The 14671-nt window shown below is 33.8% G+C and overlaps 1 protein-coding gene and 1 long non-coding RNA gene across 6 annotated transcripts in view; both read right to left on the bottom strand.

Moving 5' to 3' along the window:
- Nucleotides 1-3650: 3650 nt before the first annotated feature.
- Nucleotides 3651-5052, bottom strand: LOC126824259 (uncharacterized). Its single transcript, XR_007681518.2, has 2 exons — nt 4911-5052; nt 3651-4371 (listed from the first exon to the last, which is right to left on the bottom strand). It is a non-coding gene; the product is annotated as an uncharacterized LOC126824259 (long non-coding RNA).
- Nucleotides 5053-6863: 1811 nt separating this feature from the next.
- The window catches only part of LOC126823351 (mediator of RNA polymerase II transcription subunit 13), a 41127-nt gene continuing 33319 nt past the window's right edge, over nt 6864-14671 (bottom strand). For all 5 annotated transcript variants that reach the window (XM_050552141.2, XM_050552142.2, XM_050552143.2 and 2 more), the window contains exons 28-29: nt 12897-13006; nt 6864-12521 (exon numbers count right to left, since the gene is read on the bottom strand). In XM_050552141.2, the coding sequence (XP_050408098.1) occupies nt 12389-12521; nt 12897-13006 (243 nt within the window). In that variant the 3' untranslated portion in view covers nt 6864-12388. The remainder of the gene's footprint in view (nt 12522-12896; nt 13007-14671) is intronic.

Raw genomic sequence — 14671 nt, 5'->3', positions numbered from 1 at the left:
ATCCCAGAATAACCTCCCTTACACTAACAACGTTATATTGGTTGCCAACTAACAGGTTCTTCATAAATATTGTTACATTGTGGAACCATATCAATTCTCATTATTAGGCAATATACCGAATCCTTGTGAACCACCTGCAGCTCAGTTTTTTTGCACAAGGAGGATTCATTTGCCTATAATTTCCTTTTACATAGTTATTTCCCCAGGTGAAGAAAATATACCAGAGCTGGGGTGCCCCGTGCAGCGAAAATTTTCCCTACAGAAAGTTGAACTCGACACGGCGAATGTGCACGCTTCAAAGGCATGTCTCTAAGTGATTTCTGGCTAATCGCGCAGTGAGTCTATAAATAGCCATTGCACGTGCAATTCTCTACACATCTATCAACCATTACAGCCGTAAAAAAATCTATTGTTGGCGATTCTGAATAGCAGTAATATTTAGCTTTTTATAAGTCCACATTGAAATGTGGTCGTATATTGTCGTCGCACCGTCCGTCCGTCCGTCCGTCGTCAACAATTGTTTGTGGACGCTCTAGAGGTTAAAATTAATATCCGATTGACTTTAAATTTATATACAGTGTTTCAGGCCATGAAACGAAGAATCCTATTGATTTTCAGCGATTCCGATAATTACTGTCAGAGTTGTGGCCCTTGATCACTTCAAAAAATGTTGTGGACGCTCTGGAGGCTAAAATTAATATCCGATTGACTTTAAATTTATACAGTGTTTAGGGTCATGAGACGAAGAAGTCTATTCATTTACAGCGATTTTCGATAATTACTGCCAAAGTTATGTCCCTTGATCAATTCAAAATATCTTGTGGGCGCTCTTGGGGCCAAAATTAATATCCGATTGACGTTAAATTTATACACATTGTTTAAGGTCATGAGACGAAGAAAGCCTATTGATTTTCAGCGATTTCCGATAATTACTGCCAGAGTTATGGCCCTTGATCACTTTGAAAAATCTTGTAAATGCTCTAGAGGCTAAAGTTAATATCCGATTGACTTTAAATCTAAACACAGTGTTTGAGAAGACGAAGGATCTTATTGATTTTCAACGATTTTCGATAATTACTACCAAAGTTATGGCCATTGATCACTTTGAAAAATCTTGTGGCGCTCTAGACTATAAAGTTATCATCCGATTGACTTCAGATTGATACACAGAGTTTAAGGTCATGAGACGAACAAGTGTATTGATTTTCAATTAATTTTTATGACGTGAACAGCTAAATCCATGATGTTAAAAGTTTCGCAGAACTTTATAAAAACCAAACAATTTTCTAATGGTTTTCTGATAATTACTTAATTTGTTGTTACTCTAAATCAGATTTTAATGTATTATAAATGTTTCATTACCGAATAAAGTAAAAAAATGCGACAACCTTGTTGACTTGCCGGACGATTTAACTGCTGTGGGCGTATGTTAGCTTGTGGTCCCTCTAGAGGTCACAATTATTATCCAATTTAAAAAAATTTTTTATTATATCACTGTTACACCGTAATGAAGGTTGAATTCGATTTTCGTAAAAATCGGACCAAAATTGCCGGACAAAATGGCCGCCGCTTTTGCGCGAATAGTGTCAAAAATATGGTATATCAACGTTGTGGACCCTGTAGAGGTCACAATTTTAATCCTATTTTGGTGAAACTTGAAATGCATGTTTATAACCCAAAGATCTTGAATCCCGTCGATATTTGCGCATATCGGATCGTAACTTCCTGAATTATGGCCCCTGATTATACGAAAAATCGCCAAAGCTTTTTTTTAGCTTGTGGTCCCTCTGGAGGTCACAATTATTATCTGATTTTAAAAACCGATTGATTATATCACCGTTACACCGTAATGAAGTTTGACTACGAATTTCGTGAAAAGGGTTGGGACCAAAACTGCTGGACAAAATGGCCGCCGCTTGTACACGAATAGTGTAAAAATATGGTATATCAAGGTTGTTAACCCTGTAGAGGTCACACTTTAAATATTATTTTTTATCATAAAGATCTTGGCTACTTTCGATATTCGCGCATATTGGATCGTAACCTCCTGGATTATGGCCCCTGATTGGTCGACAAATCGCAATTTTAGCTTGTGTATTCTCTAGAGGTCACAATTTTTTTTCCGGTTTTAAAAACCGTTTAGATATATCACAGAGTAAAACTCCACCATAATGAAAGTTGAGTTGGAATTTCAGGAAAATCGAAATAAAACGCAAATTGTGTATAAGTATGTAATACAAAGGTTATGGATCCTCTAGAGGTCATAATTTTTTATCCAATTTTGATGGAACTTAAAGATACATTATGGGAGATAAGATAAAGAGATGGCAGTTCTCGCTATAATAGTTAAAAACTAGATAGTGTAAAGGTAATTTGCTGAAAATTTCAGTCAAATTGATCCACTATGAGCCGAGAAAGAAGCCGGTGAAATTTTTGCATAGTCTCGGTTATCATTAATATAAACAGCATAGTCTCGATTATCCACTTTTTCTAATTTAATTATCTTTGGCCGTTAGCGGCATATAGGAATCTAATCCAGCCTACATCGAAGGCTAGCCTTGACATCGAGAGTTTATTATGGTCTGGATAAGTTAATTAATATCTAATTGATAATTTAGATAACATTTCAGGCCTAAAGAAAGACTTGTAATAAGCAGATTTTGCTCTTGAATAATGCATGTTTAATTAAAGCATATCTTTATATTCCAAAAATCCCAGTCCCTTTTGATATTTGCGCATTTCAGACCATAACTTTCTGGATTTTCACCCCTTATCGTACAAAAAATCGTTTTTGTTTTTAATTGTTCTCTATCCATTTCATGCAAAATGTGGGCGTATCCTGCCTGGCAGCCGCTGGTTTAAATTGCTTTATCATTAACTGTACCTGTAAGAGCGGCATCTTTTGGTTTAGTACAAATAATATCTCTGAAACATTCGGGTTAGGCAAGAACATGATACGAGCAGTAGTTTCATTTTACTTATACAAGGTTCTTCAGTGATGAGAGTCGCTTTCATCTTTATCACGCTGATGGCCGTCAACGTGTGTGGAGACGTCTTGCAGACTGCTGCGTCGTCAAAATGAATCGATGGGGTGGGGGAAGTGTAATGGTATGGGGAGGCTTCACATTTCATCACTGGACCGCCCTACTACATTTGCAGGGGGTGCGTTAATGCTGTAGCCTACTGTGATGATGGCCTGTGGAGGACACACGCGCTAGTGGCATATATGTGGTGTACTTTTGGTTTGTTATTGATGTGAATATTGTTCACAATAAGAAGCAAATGTTTACAGGATCATTTTGTTATACGAAAAACTAAGTGATGCGTTTTCCATGGAGCTCAGTATAAATATAAATAAATATTGTGGTGTAATTGTCAAGATATTTGGAGATACATGTATTTATTTATGGTGGGACACCCATTCACTGGCCGTTACATTCAATTGATTGTTAAGTATCCAAAAGTCACCACGGTTTAATGTGGTTCTACTGCTGCATTAGTTTATATTTAAAGCGGAAACCTCAACCACAGGACTGTATTTATTCAAGACTGGCATAGTTACTGTAAGAATGCAGGATAGGACTAAGGAGTCATAAGGCCATTTTTATTATGGTTTCTGATAGCTAAGCATATAAAAACAAAAAAGGAACTCTTGTTTACAATTTTTAAATGTTCAACATCATACCTGATGCATAAAATATACAAATGAATAATGATTACAGTGATAACATTGTGATGCAAAAAATGCATTATATATACACATTCATGAAAATGTTCTTTTCTGAAACATTTTTAAAGCCAATAATAAAAAAAATGTGACAACTGATTAGACACTAGATGACAATACTTGTCTGGACATGGAATACATTCCAAACACAGAACTGCAGATTTCAATGATTGCTGAAACTTAAATCCTATGATAGCTTACCACACTTAGATCACATTGGTCTTATAGTGTTAATTTTTGTTATTTTTTTCATACCGTTCATTTAATGGCTTTTTCTATCACTTTACATTATAATCAATGTATACTACCATAGATGTACATAAAATATACCACTAACAAAGTAAAACATTTAATGAATGTTCATAAAAGAGAATCATTTCAGCAATTCTTTACAGTACAATACAATTCCGCTACATTCATTCAATATAACTTTGTCAGTATTCAATTACAGGTCATTTCAATTCATTTGAAAATGAAATTTGGAAAAGAATTCTCAACTCTTCATAATGATAGTTTTTACTGCTCATCATAGTCTTAAGTCTTTACACAGACTGTTTATGTACACATGTTAAATTAAACACTTCACCGTCTTTTCTGAAAAACATTTCCACGCCCAGGTTGTGCTCTACCCCTTCCTCTCGCAGCTGAAAAATTACAAAAACAATATTACAGTTGGGATATAGGGTTTAACATATATTCAACACAAACTAGATCACTCATGGCAATTTTTATATTTAATAATTTGCATATGCATAAGTCTTTAGTAGCGAGAGGAAATCATATGAAAGCCCACAACGCTGACAAGTTTTGATTGGCTACAATACACCTTGTCAGGTACAAACCCTTACTATACCTACATTTCGTTCGTTTCTAGAGTTTTACGTCACTTCCACCTAGGGTGATATCGTAGACAACACCTACATTTCATTTTCTGTCCCTAATGTTCTTCAATTTGTGCGTTTAAACAGCAATCATGAGACCAAGCTACTCGACATAAGGATATCTGTTTAGCCAGCGAGGTAACCACGGTCTTTCTCATTAAATGCCCCTTTACTGAAATGTACCCTTTTATTACTGATAAATAGAAGCCGTTTCCGCAATCTGGCTCTTGACTAGGCTAATTAAATTTGAAAGCTGAATGCAAGCAAAAGAGAAAAAAAAAAGAAAACAAAAAAAAAAACACCTTCTTTGCGTTTAATCTGTCGAATTGGTCTTTAAAACAATCATCGACAGACAGAACCTCTAGGCCTATCGAAGTACGGAATTGTCTCGACTAATAAAAGATTTATTAATAATTTACTGTTACAGTATTTGTTTACCTTGCGCCCGTAATATGGCGGATTTTCCTCTTCCGGCAGCTGAACCGCTTCCTTTGCTAACTTTTTTAAACATCGGTGCATTTTTTAACATGTCCGGTAAAATCAAAAATCTGATTTTGCTGCCTCTGATGTATACATTTTCTAACTGTGCTACACGCCCATCCCTGTAGGTAACGGTTATATTGTTCATTTGACAATTCATGTTATCTTCTGCTTCTATTAATTTTCCTCGGTAAACTTCTCCAGTCGTTGTTTCACATGTAACTATGTGACCTTCGGCTTCGTGTAGAACTTTAATTGGCACTCCAATAGACATTCTGAATATTTAGCAACAAGATACACTACAAAGAGATATAAAGATGTTCTGTATAAATACGATGGAAACGGATAGAACAAAGACAATTTCTCTTCTTCAAATTTCAACGCCAGCTTCGCGCACCGACTACGTTTTGGAACTCTTTTGTGTTTACATCCGTAGAGTTACCTCCCCTCCATAACTGTCCCATTTTTCTACAAAAGACAGAAATGGTAACCAAGAAATAACACTGAACATTATTTAAATATACAGCTTCTGGTAGATAAATTAAAACCCTATTTAATCTTGGAATTGGTTATTTTCGTATTTTGTAAATGTTATGAGATCTTAATTTATATAACTAAGGGATATGTTGACCTATATAGCTTTTGACTGCAAATATGCTTCCCCCCAAAAAATTAAATTGTAATACTTGTAAAATACCCACCCATTTCAATAATTTCAAAATAACCAACCTCTGCAAATTATCATGGTAAAACGATATGCGGCTCGTAATATAAGGTCCATGGTATAATAAAAGCAGATAATGCAGTCATGGTACAGATGTATAATTATGTCAGTAATAACTTGACATTGTGAAAATCTATTAAATCTGGACAGTGAAATCCAAATTAGTTTGGAATATGATCTTTTAGAGACTGATTAACAGAGTGACACATGTTTCTATGGACCTTGAATTTAAAAAAAAAAATCCATTTCCTTCTATTTTTAATCCTCTCTCTTTTCCCTTGTGATATTCATGGTTTTGAGACCAAGGATGACAAGTGTTATTGATAGAGAAATGGGGTTTAATGTCCACTTGACACAAATTAGATCATTCTGGGACTAACATGGTTCAATTTTATTTCAATAATTCGCTTGCGTGTAGTGGTCTTTCTTTAGCAGTGAAGGAAACCAGAAAAAAACCCCACAATGTTGGAAAGGATACCCTGTTGCTTGTCATGTATAAGGTGTTAGATCATTCCTCCCGCCCCCCCCCCCCCCCAACAAGGGTAACAAATTGGTAGTGTTACAATGTGAGCCATATAGTTGTGTGTTTACTAATATTCTACTTCTAGTTTGTTTATCTCAGAATTTCCACCCTGAACCTCATACATGCTTTTGGGCAAGTTTTTGCCACATGTTGCTTCATCTGTAGTAGAATGCATTGAACCCAACAAGAACCAGGCAAAGGAGACAAGAATTAACATCCAAGTCAATGGTGATAATAAAGAGTCAATGCTTCCTAACTATTAATTCTAATTTAGTAATTCCCTGCATGCTGTATTATGTATTACTATACGGGTAGTACTATTCTGCCTTCAACTGTTATGATGGATGGGGTGTTAAAGGTCATCAACTTGAGCCAAATATCACCTTCAATCTGGGTTATTATTTTAACACGTAATTACTAGGCATTGATCTAATCTATTATGATTGGTGCAGTGCCACTGCAAGTAAACTTTTTAAGTTGATATTCTGGACAGCAGAGAATAGAAACAAACAGATAAAAAGACAATAGTTTAATTTTAGTCATATATTTATTTTACACAGCTAGTTTTTGTAAAGAGTATTTACTAGCTACAAAAATAACTTATGATCAAATTTTGGTTTAAATACGTTTCAATGGTAGTTGCAAGTCATGATTTTATAATCTATGTACAAAATAGGATTGCATCTCGAGCGCCAGACATATTGTAGTAAATGTTAGTAAAGGATGAACAAATTCTCTGATTTCTTTTCACTCATGCACCATTGAGTAATACTGACTTGTGCACATGTCAACATTTTTGTGGGTATTTTTCATGGCATCAATATCAACGAGATAATAATTTTAACGGTTTTCATCAATGATTTTCACAAATTATGTACATCCAATAAGAAGCCCAGTTATATACACACAGATTTACAATGTATATATATAAACTGTCAATATATATGTAATATTTATATATAAACATGAGGAAAATACAGTTGAGCTTTACAAAAAAATGACACATGATTCTTTAATATATACTTATATATTTTCTTTCAATGTTTCCTAAAAAATAGCTACATTTTTAACCTTTTCTGTACACAAAATAATAACTCATTTGGACTGACTTGTGACATTTTCAAAATTGTATACACAATACAAATTAATTATCAAAATATAGAAAAAGACTACCTTTTATCAAAAGTTATCTACACATACTATATATATATATATATAATACAAATACAATACAATCAAGTCTCCATCTTAGTCCAGTAATAAGGCTTTTCACCTTTGACATAATTAAACAATGAACAAATATTTGACAACAAAAATGATAAACAGATAAATAACATCGATAGAAGAATGAATGAATGATTAACAGAAGACTGGATGAAGGAAGTGAGGTCACATTTATCTGGGTTTAAATTGCATTTGCTCAGAACAAGTCCTGGAAGCTCATATGTAAATGAAATATGAAATCAATTATTTAAATGACTATCAAATGAATCACAATACCAACAAGTCATAATCATATTAGATTAACTGACAACCAGTATATTTTTCAAAGTTTAATTTTTGGATTATGCATAATTGAATAAATAAAAAATAAATTAACAAAATGTGTTCAATTGGTTATTTTCTTTTTTTTCATGATTACAGTGATGACTGATATATCCTATAATGACTTTATGCTTTCTGGGTATGAATGCTTTTATAATGAAAAATAAATTTGGTTGATTTGCTGTACAATAAATACACTATAACTAGTCATCACAAATGACTTAACAGATCTCTTTTTGAAATTATTTTAATGATATGATGTCGAGAAATAAATATTCCAGTGGAATTCTGTATGTAAATAATTATAAAGACAACAGTTCAGCAACAATGTAACATATCTCTCAAATTAATAACAAGAAATCAGAGAGAAATGTAATTGTGAAAATTTTAAATTAATTCAATTGATTAAAAAAGGAAACCTGTACCAACATTTAACCATTTGTTCATTTAAAAGAGCTATTCCATAAAGAATATGTATAATATCAAAGATACGGAAACGTGACAAGTTGGCAATGGGATTTGCTTGCCACAGCAACATCAGTCTTGACAAATAAACTCTCAGACTGGATAAGAATAAATTGCTGTTGAAGATCAATCATTAAAGACTGATGAACATGAGTGAATTTCAGAAAATATTTTACTTTACATCCAAGGATCTTAAAGGTACACAACACTTCTCGCTTAGCAGCCATGTATTAATTTAACTTTTGATTTACCCAGATGTTCTCTCAATGAGAGTCACACCATCATTTCTGAAAACCACTAAAGATTATGTAAAATAAATTTTCTAAAAGGTATTAAGTTAGAGAAGCCTGAGACAGTAATAACATTCTGTTTGTCATAATAAAACTTATACACCAATTCCAATTGACATTATAAGAAATGATCTACTAATCTGTAAATATTACGAGAAATCTCTATATTTTAATATTTACCATTTAATTTAGAAACCACTCATGAGACAAAATTGCCATTTCTTGAGATAAGAATAATGTATTTCTCAACAAGTTTTTATCAGTATTTCATCAAGTTTATTTTCTTGTAATAAGCTGGAGATCTAGAAATTAACTTGGTTTTTATTCCCATTGTAATACAATATAATAACTACAGCTCCCATTGGATTCTAAAAAAACTTAAAACCAATTGATTCCTGATATATTTTTTTTTGTTTACCAAAGAAACGCTTTATGAAATCTGGGATAAAACTTGTTCTCAAAAAAATAATATCTGAGATATTAAAATGATTATATGAAAGTAAAATAAATACTTATGAGTTTTATTCTGAGTATATAATCATAAATAAATAATTGAAGTAAGTTTCTGAGGAACCCAATCTTGCATATTTTAACAAATCAAAATAAATACATACATTTATATGTACATATTTGTACTAATAAGCCAGTTTGATACAGCAGTAAAATGTCTAACAAAATCTACCCAATGGATATGTACTAAACAAAACACCATATTCAAATCAAAATGAGATGGTTTCTTTGATTTGCCAGAAGTCAAATATCAATTTCTGTTCTACTCATAGTTCCTACCTGTAGCTAATGAGAATTTCAAACAATACTTTCTCTGCATTGAATATTCAGAATGTCAAACCAAATTAACTATTTCTGGTATTTAAATTAATAAGTACAATTCGTAATGAGTAAGTAAGTAATCAATGTATTTAGACAACTAAGTATTTAAATTATTGACAAATATGTATCGTTTATATTGAATTTAATAAGATTACAATTAACTGAAACAGTTTTAAAACATTAAACAATTTGATTTTCATCCTCAACTTTGAAATGTTTTATTTATGTCATTAAAATATCAATATGCTCACATTACATATTCTAAATGAGACGAATGGGTGTATAAAAGCAATTTTGTGATATGGGAATAGACAGTGCCTGTTCCTACTAGAACACCCAATGTCACTTCTGATTTCAGATGTGTCATAGTGTTTTGTGACAATTAAATTCTGCTTAATACAATTCTGTATTTGATAAACTATTATAGGCCTTGAACACAAAACAATGGATGACATTTTCAATGAGTTTTCCCTTAAATGATATCGACTACTGACTAGATTAATAAAAGTTTACAGGACTAAATTACAAATGTATACTTCTAAGATCTACGACATCAAGAATGTATAAATTAAAATGCTTGAAATAAGTACCTGTCATAACATAACCAAAGATGGGTTTCAAGAGGTGCACAAACACATTTTTTTCCCCCTTACAAAGTCTATTGTTAGGCCTGCCCACTTTTCTTTTTCTCTCAGAATCCTGTATCCACACTTCAATAATGGACTTGTCTTAATCATGCATTTACAGATTTTATTCAACACTCATGGAAAAATCTACTTTATAAAAGTAAAATTTATATTTGTGACAGGCACTTACTTCAAGACTGGTTGACAGGCCACACTTTAAACAGCACAAGGTGAGATTTATATTTAATGTTTGAATTCTAACAATGTAAAAACATTACTAATTGATGATTTTGCTTGATAAAATAAAATTTTGGGAAATTTTTTTTAACATTTGGAGGCACTGATGTATAATGAAAATAGATTTAAGTAAAATCTGAAAATTATATAGAAGAGACTGAATGCTTTATATGTTCTAGCCTACATGTTTTTAATAAATTAGATATTTGGTATTATCAAGATTTCCTTTTGATTGATATAAGATGATCAGATGATTTGATGATTCAATACTGGGGTCATTTTGAGACCAACTATAGTTTTCTGTGCTTGCAGGTGTAATGCAAGGTGGAGTTCCTAAAGTTTTAAATGCCAAGAGGTCTTTTCTGTTAACTACAAATTTGTACCACAGACTTTTATCCAATCGAAACGACTAGATTTATTTACCCATAAAAAGTGGGAACCTGGTTTAAAGATTGTTGAAACCAGTAAATAGTGTCTTGTGGATAGACTAATGTACAGTAGAATCTGTATTAAGCAGCCATTCAAGGACATTTCATGACTGACCGCTTAACGGACGTGACCTCTTAATAAAATCTCAGTATTTATTATTATTAGTGCTGTCATCAAGTAAATTTTATGCTTGGATGCATCGGGAGCAAACATCAATACTTGCATCGGTAAATTTGGCCATCACTGAAACTCACTTGGAACGAAAATTCTGTGACTCAAATCTCTGATATAACTTCTGTAAATGTGTTTTTTTTTTTACCATAATTGATACTACTGTCTACCATTATAATGTATTCGATAATATTTACCCATTTTTGTGAAGAAAATCCATGAATGAATTTTATTTTATCAAAAAAGCACATTTTCAAAAAAACATCCCTGAATTTAACATCGATTTTCAGGGAGGTGTAACTCTGTATGTAATATAGGAGGTGCTAAAACTTCGGCTTTGATGGCACTTTTAGTTTATTCAATCAGCAATCTGATTAAAACACAGATCTACATTTCGTTTCATTTTTTATACTTTCGATGGCCTAAACTACATGAAGATCTGACAAGTTATAGTGGGAGTTCACGTCAGAGGTTAAACGAGTGGCTTTTGACCCTACAATGTCAGACATTGATTAATTAATCAGCGTTGACGTTTCTAGTGGTTTACCCACAGTTCCGTGCATAAAAAGGCCAAGAACTCGCCGTAACAGACCGTTTCATTGGCTAATTCCTCACATCAAGTAGAACGCCTGTTATATAACAACTCTTACAATAGGGTCTGTGTTTTAATCAGATTGTTCAATCAGTATTAAATGTTTCATTACGTGTCATTTAGTAAATCAAAAGATTAACAGATAAACTCGAGTTTATTGTTATTTTCAGTTCTTTTTACCTGATCGGTGGGGGGGTCAGATATTTAGTAAAACAAAAAATTAATTAACAGATAATCCAGGGTTTATTGTTATTTTCATAGTTCTTTTTACCTGATTGGTGGGGAGCCAGATAATTATTAATCACAGGATTAGCGGAGGAATGGCCGACGTTTTATTAATTAATAACTAAAACAGTGACCGCTGGCTGCGTTAGAGTGACCGCTGATTAAAGAGATGAAACAATAGAATTTTTATGGGGGGAATTTATCGTGACCGCTTACAAGAAGATATCGCAGAATAGGAGCGGCTGCTCGTACAAATTCTACTGTAGTAGTTATTTAATTGTTGTGCCTGACAAAGTAAAATTATTAATGAGATCATATCATGAGAAAGAGAGAAGTCGAAGATAATATGATATATGGATAATAGTTAACATTAGATATATATATATATAATAGTGTTTATCACTTCACAGTTCATATCACCACTTGTACATTATAGATTTATATACACACTTTGACTTGCTTTACTTATACAAGGTCAATAATCTGTTTGACTGTATTGCTGACTGTTGATACAGTCTATGTGACTATGTATTTATACAAACAAAAAAACACTTTCCCTGAGAATTAAAGTAACATCCATTACGACTATTGCACCGTGTGTTGTTTCCGTAGAGAATCAGCACTTTTAATACATCACGATTCCTAGATGAAAGCACTTACAGCATGATACATCTGCATCAACATATCTAGATGTACCGGTAAACACGACCGCCGATCATTTTTACCAGGGTCATAGGTCAACCAAGATAATGCATTGTAATTCTCCAAGACAAATCTGAAAAAAAAAGGAACCACCAATGTAAGATTTTTCATTAAACAATCTATAACCTTATTGATTTAGATGAATAATCAGATATTTTGTGTTTATTTATCAGGAGGGATCTCTTTTTATTTGTTTGTTACAAAAAGACCCATAACTTATCATAAAAGTAGAAGACACTTGTTTTGGTAATTGACAGGTTTCGATGGTTTGATCTTAAATTTCATGAATTCAAGCACTTTTATATCACACTGCATCAGTTAGCAGGAAGAAATATAATCCCTCAGATTTTTGATAATCAAATGTAAAGGCTTTCTACTTGAGTCCATATATTTTTTATTTAAAAAAAAAAACCCTCAAACCCATGATAAATTGTAAAAGTAAACTTACCGGAGAACATCACAGGTAAGATGAGAATCAAGTGGATGTGTATTTCTACTGGCATGGGAATGGTTATAAAATTCATCATGGCTAGATGAACAGTGGACATGTAAGGCAGCCTGAAAAAAAATAATCATAAGAATTATAAATTCAGCCGTTTGTTTCAGGTTACAGATAACTAATTGTCATTTTTATACGTCCACATTCATAATGTGAACGTATTATGCCGTCGCCCCTGTCTGTGTGTGTGTGTGTGTGTGTGTGTATGTATGTGTGTGTGTGTGTGTGTCTGTGGTTCGCCTACAGGGCGCAATTCTTCATGGATTTTCTTCAAACTTGGTATACTTATTCCTTATACCCCAAGGAAGATCCCTATTGTTTTTGGTGCATGCCCGACCCCCCGGGGCAGAGCCACGCCCATTTCTAGTATTTGTTTGTTTGTCGTCTACAGGCCACATTTCTTAACTAATAATCTTGAAACTTTGCATACACATTCTTTGTACCCTAAGGAACATCCCTATCGTTTGGGGTGCATGCCCAACCCCCAGGGGCAGAGCCACGCCCATTTTCTTTTCGTGTGTCTTTGTGTCGCCTACAGGGCGCAATTCTTACTGGATTTTCTTCAAACTTGGTATACTTATTCCTTATACCCCAAGGAAGATCCCTATTGTTTTTGGTGCATGCCCGACCCCCAGGGGCAGAGCCACGCCCATTTCTAGTATTTGTTTGTTTGTCGTCTACAGGCCACATTTCTTAACTTATAATCTTGCATACACATTCTTTGTACCCTAAGGAACATCCCTATCGTTTGGGGTACATGCCCAACCCCCAGGGGCAGAGCCACGCCCATTTCCCATTTTCTTTTCGTGTGTCTTTGTGTCGCCTACAGGGCGCAATTCTTACTGGATTTTCTTCAAACTTGGTATACTTATTCCTTATACCCCAAGGAAGATCCCTATTGTTTTTGGTGCATGCTCGCCTCCCCGGGGCAGAGCCACGCCCATTTTTTGTATTTGTTTGTTTGTCGTCTACAGGCCACATTTCTTAACGTATCATCTTGAAACTTTGCATACTTATTCTTTGTACCCTAAGGAACATCCCTATCGTTTTGGGTGCATGCCCAACACCCAGGGGCAAAGCCACGGCTATTTTCTTTTTTATGTCTGTGTGTCGCCTACAGGCCACAATTCTTAATCAATCGTCTTGAAATTTTTTCATATGAATTGCTTATACCCTAACGATGATCCCTATTGTTTTTTTTACCCCCAGGGGCAGAGCCACGCCCATTTTCTTTTCTTTTTCTGTCTGTGTGTCACCTACAGGCCACAATTCTTAATCGTCTTGAAAAAATTTCATATGAATTGCTTATACCCTAACGATGATCCCTATTGTTTTTGGTGCATGCCCGACCGCCAGGGGCATAGCCACGCCCATCCATTATATTTATTTATTTGTTTGTCATCTACAGATCGCATTTTTTTATCGTATCACCTTGAAACCTAGCATACATATTCCTTCTGTCCTAAGGAACATCCCTATTATTTGTGGTGAATACCCAACCCCCAGGGGCAGAGCTACGCCCATTTTCTTTTTTTATGTCTGTGTGTCACTTGCAGACCGCATTTCTTAATCGATCATCTTGAAAACTTTTTTATACTTATTCCTTATAGCCTAAGGCTACTATTTATACTTATTCCTTAATCCTAAGGCCGACCTCTATTATTATTTTTGGTGCATGCTCGACCCCTTGGGACAGAGCCACGCCTAATGTTTGTGTGTCTTGT

Source organism: Patella vulgata, chromosome 6 (genome assembly GCF_932274485.2).
Source record: "Patella vulgata chromosome 6, xgPatVulg1.2, whole genome shotgun sequence".
Lineage (NCBI taxonomy): Eukaryota > Metazoa > Mollusca > Gastropoda > Patellidae > Patella > Patella vulgata.
The sequence above is the reverse complement of the archived record's forward strand: the minus strand, read 5'-3'. Positions and strand labels throughout refer to the sequence as shown.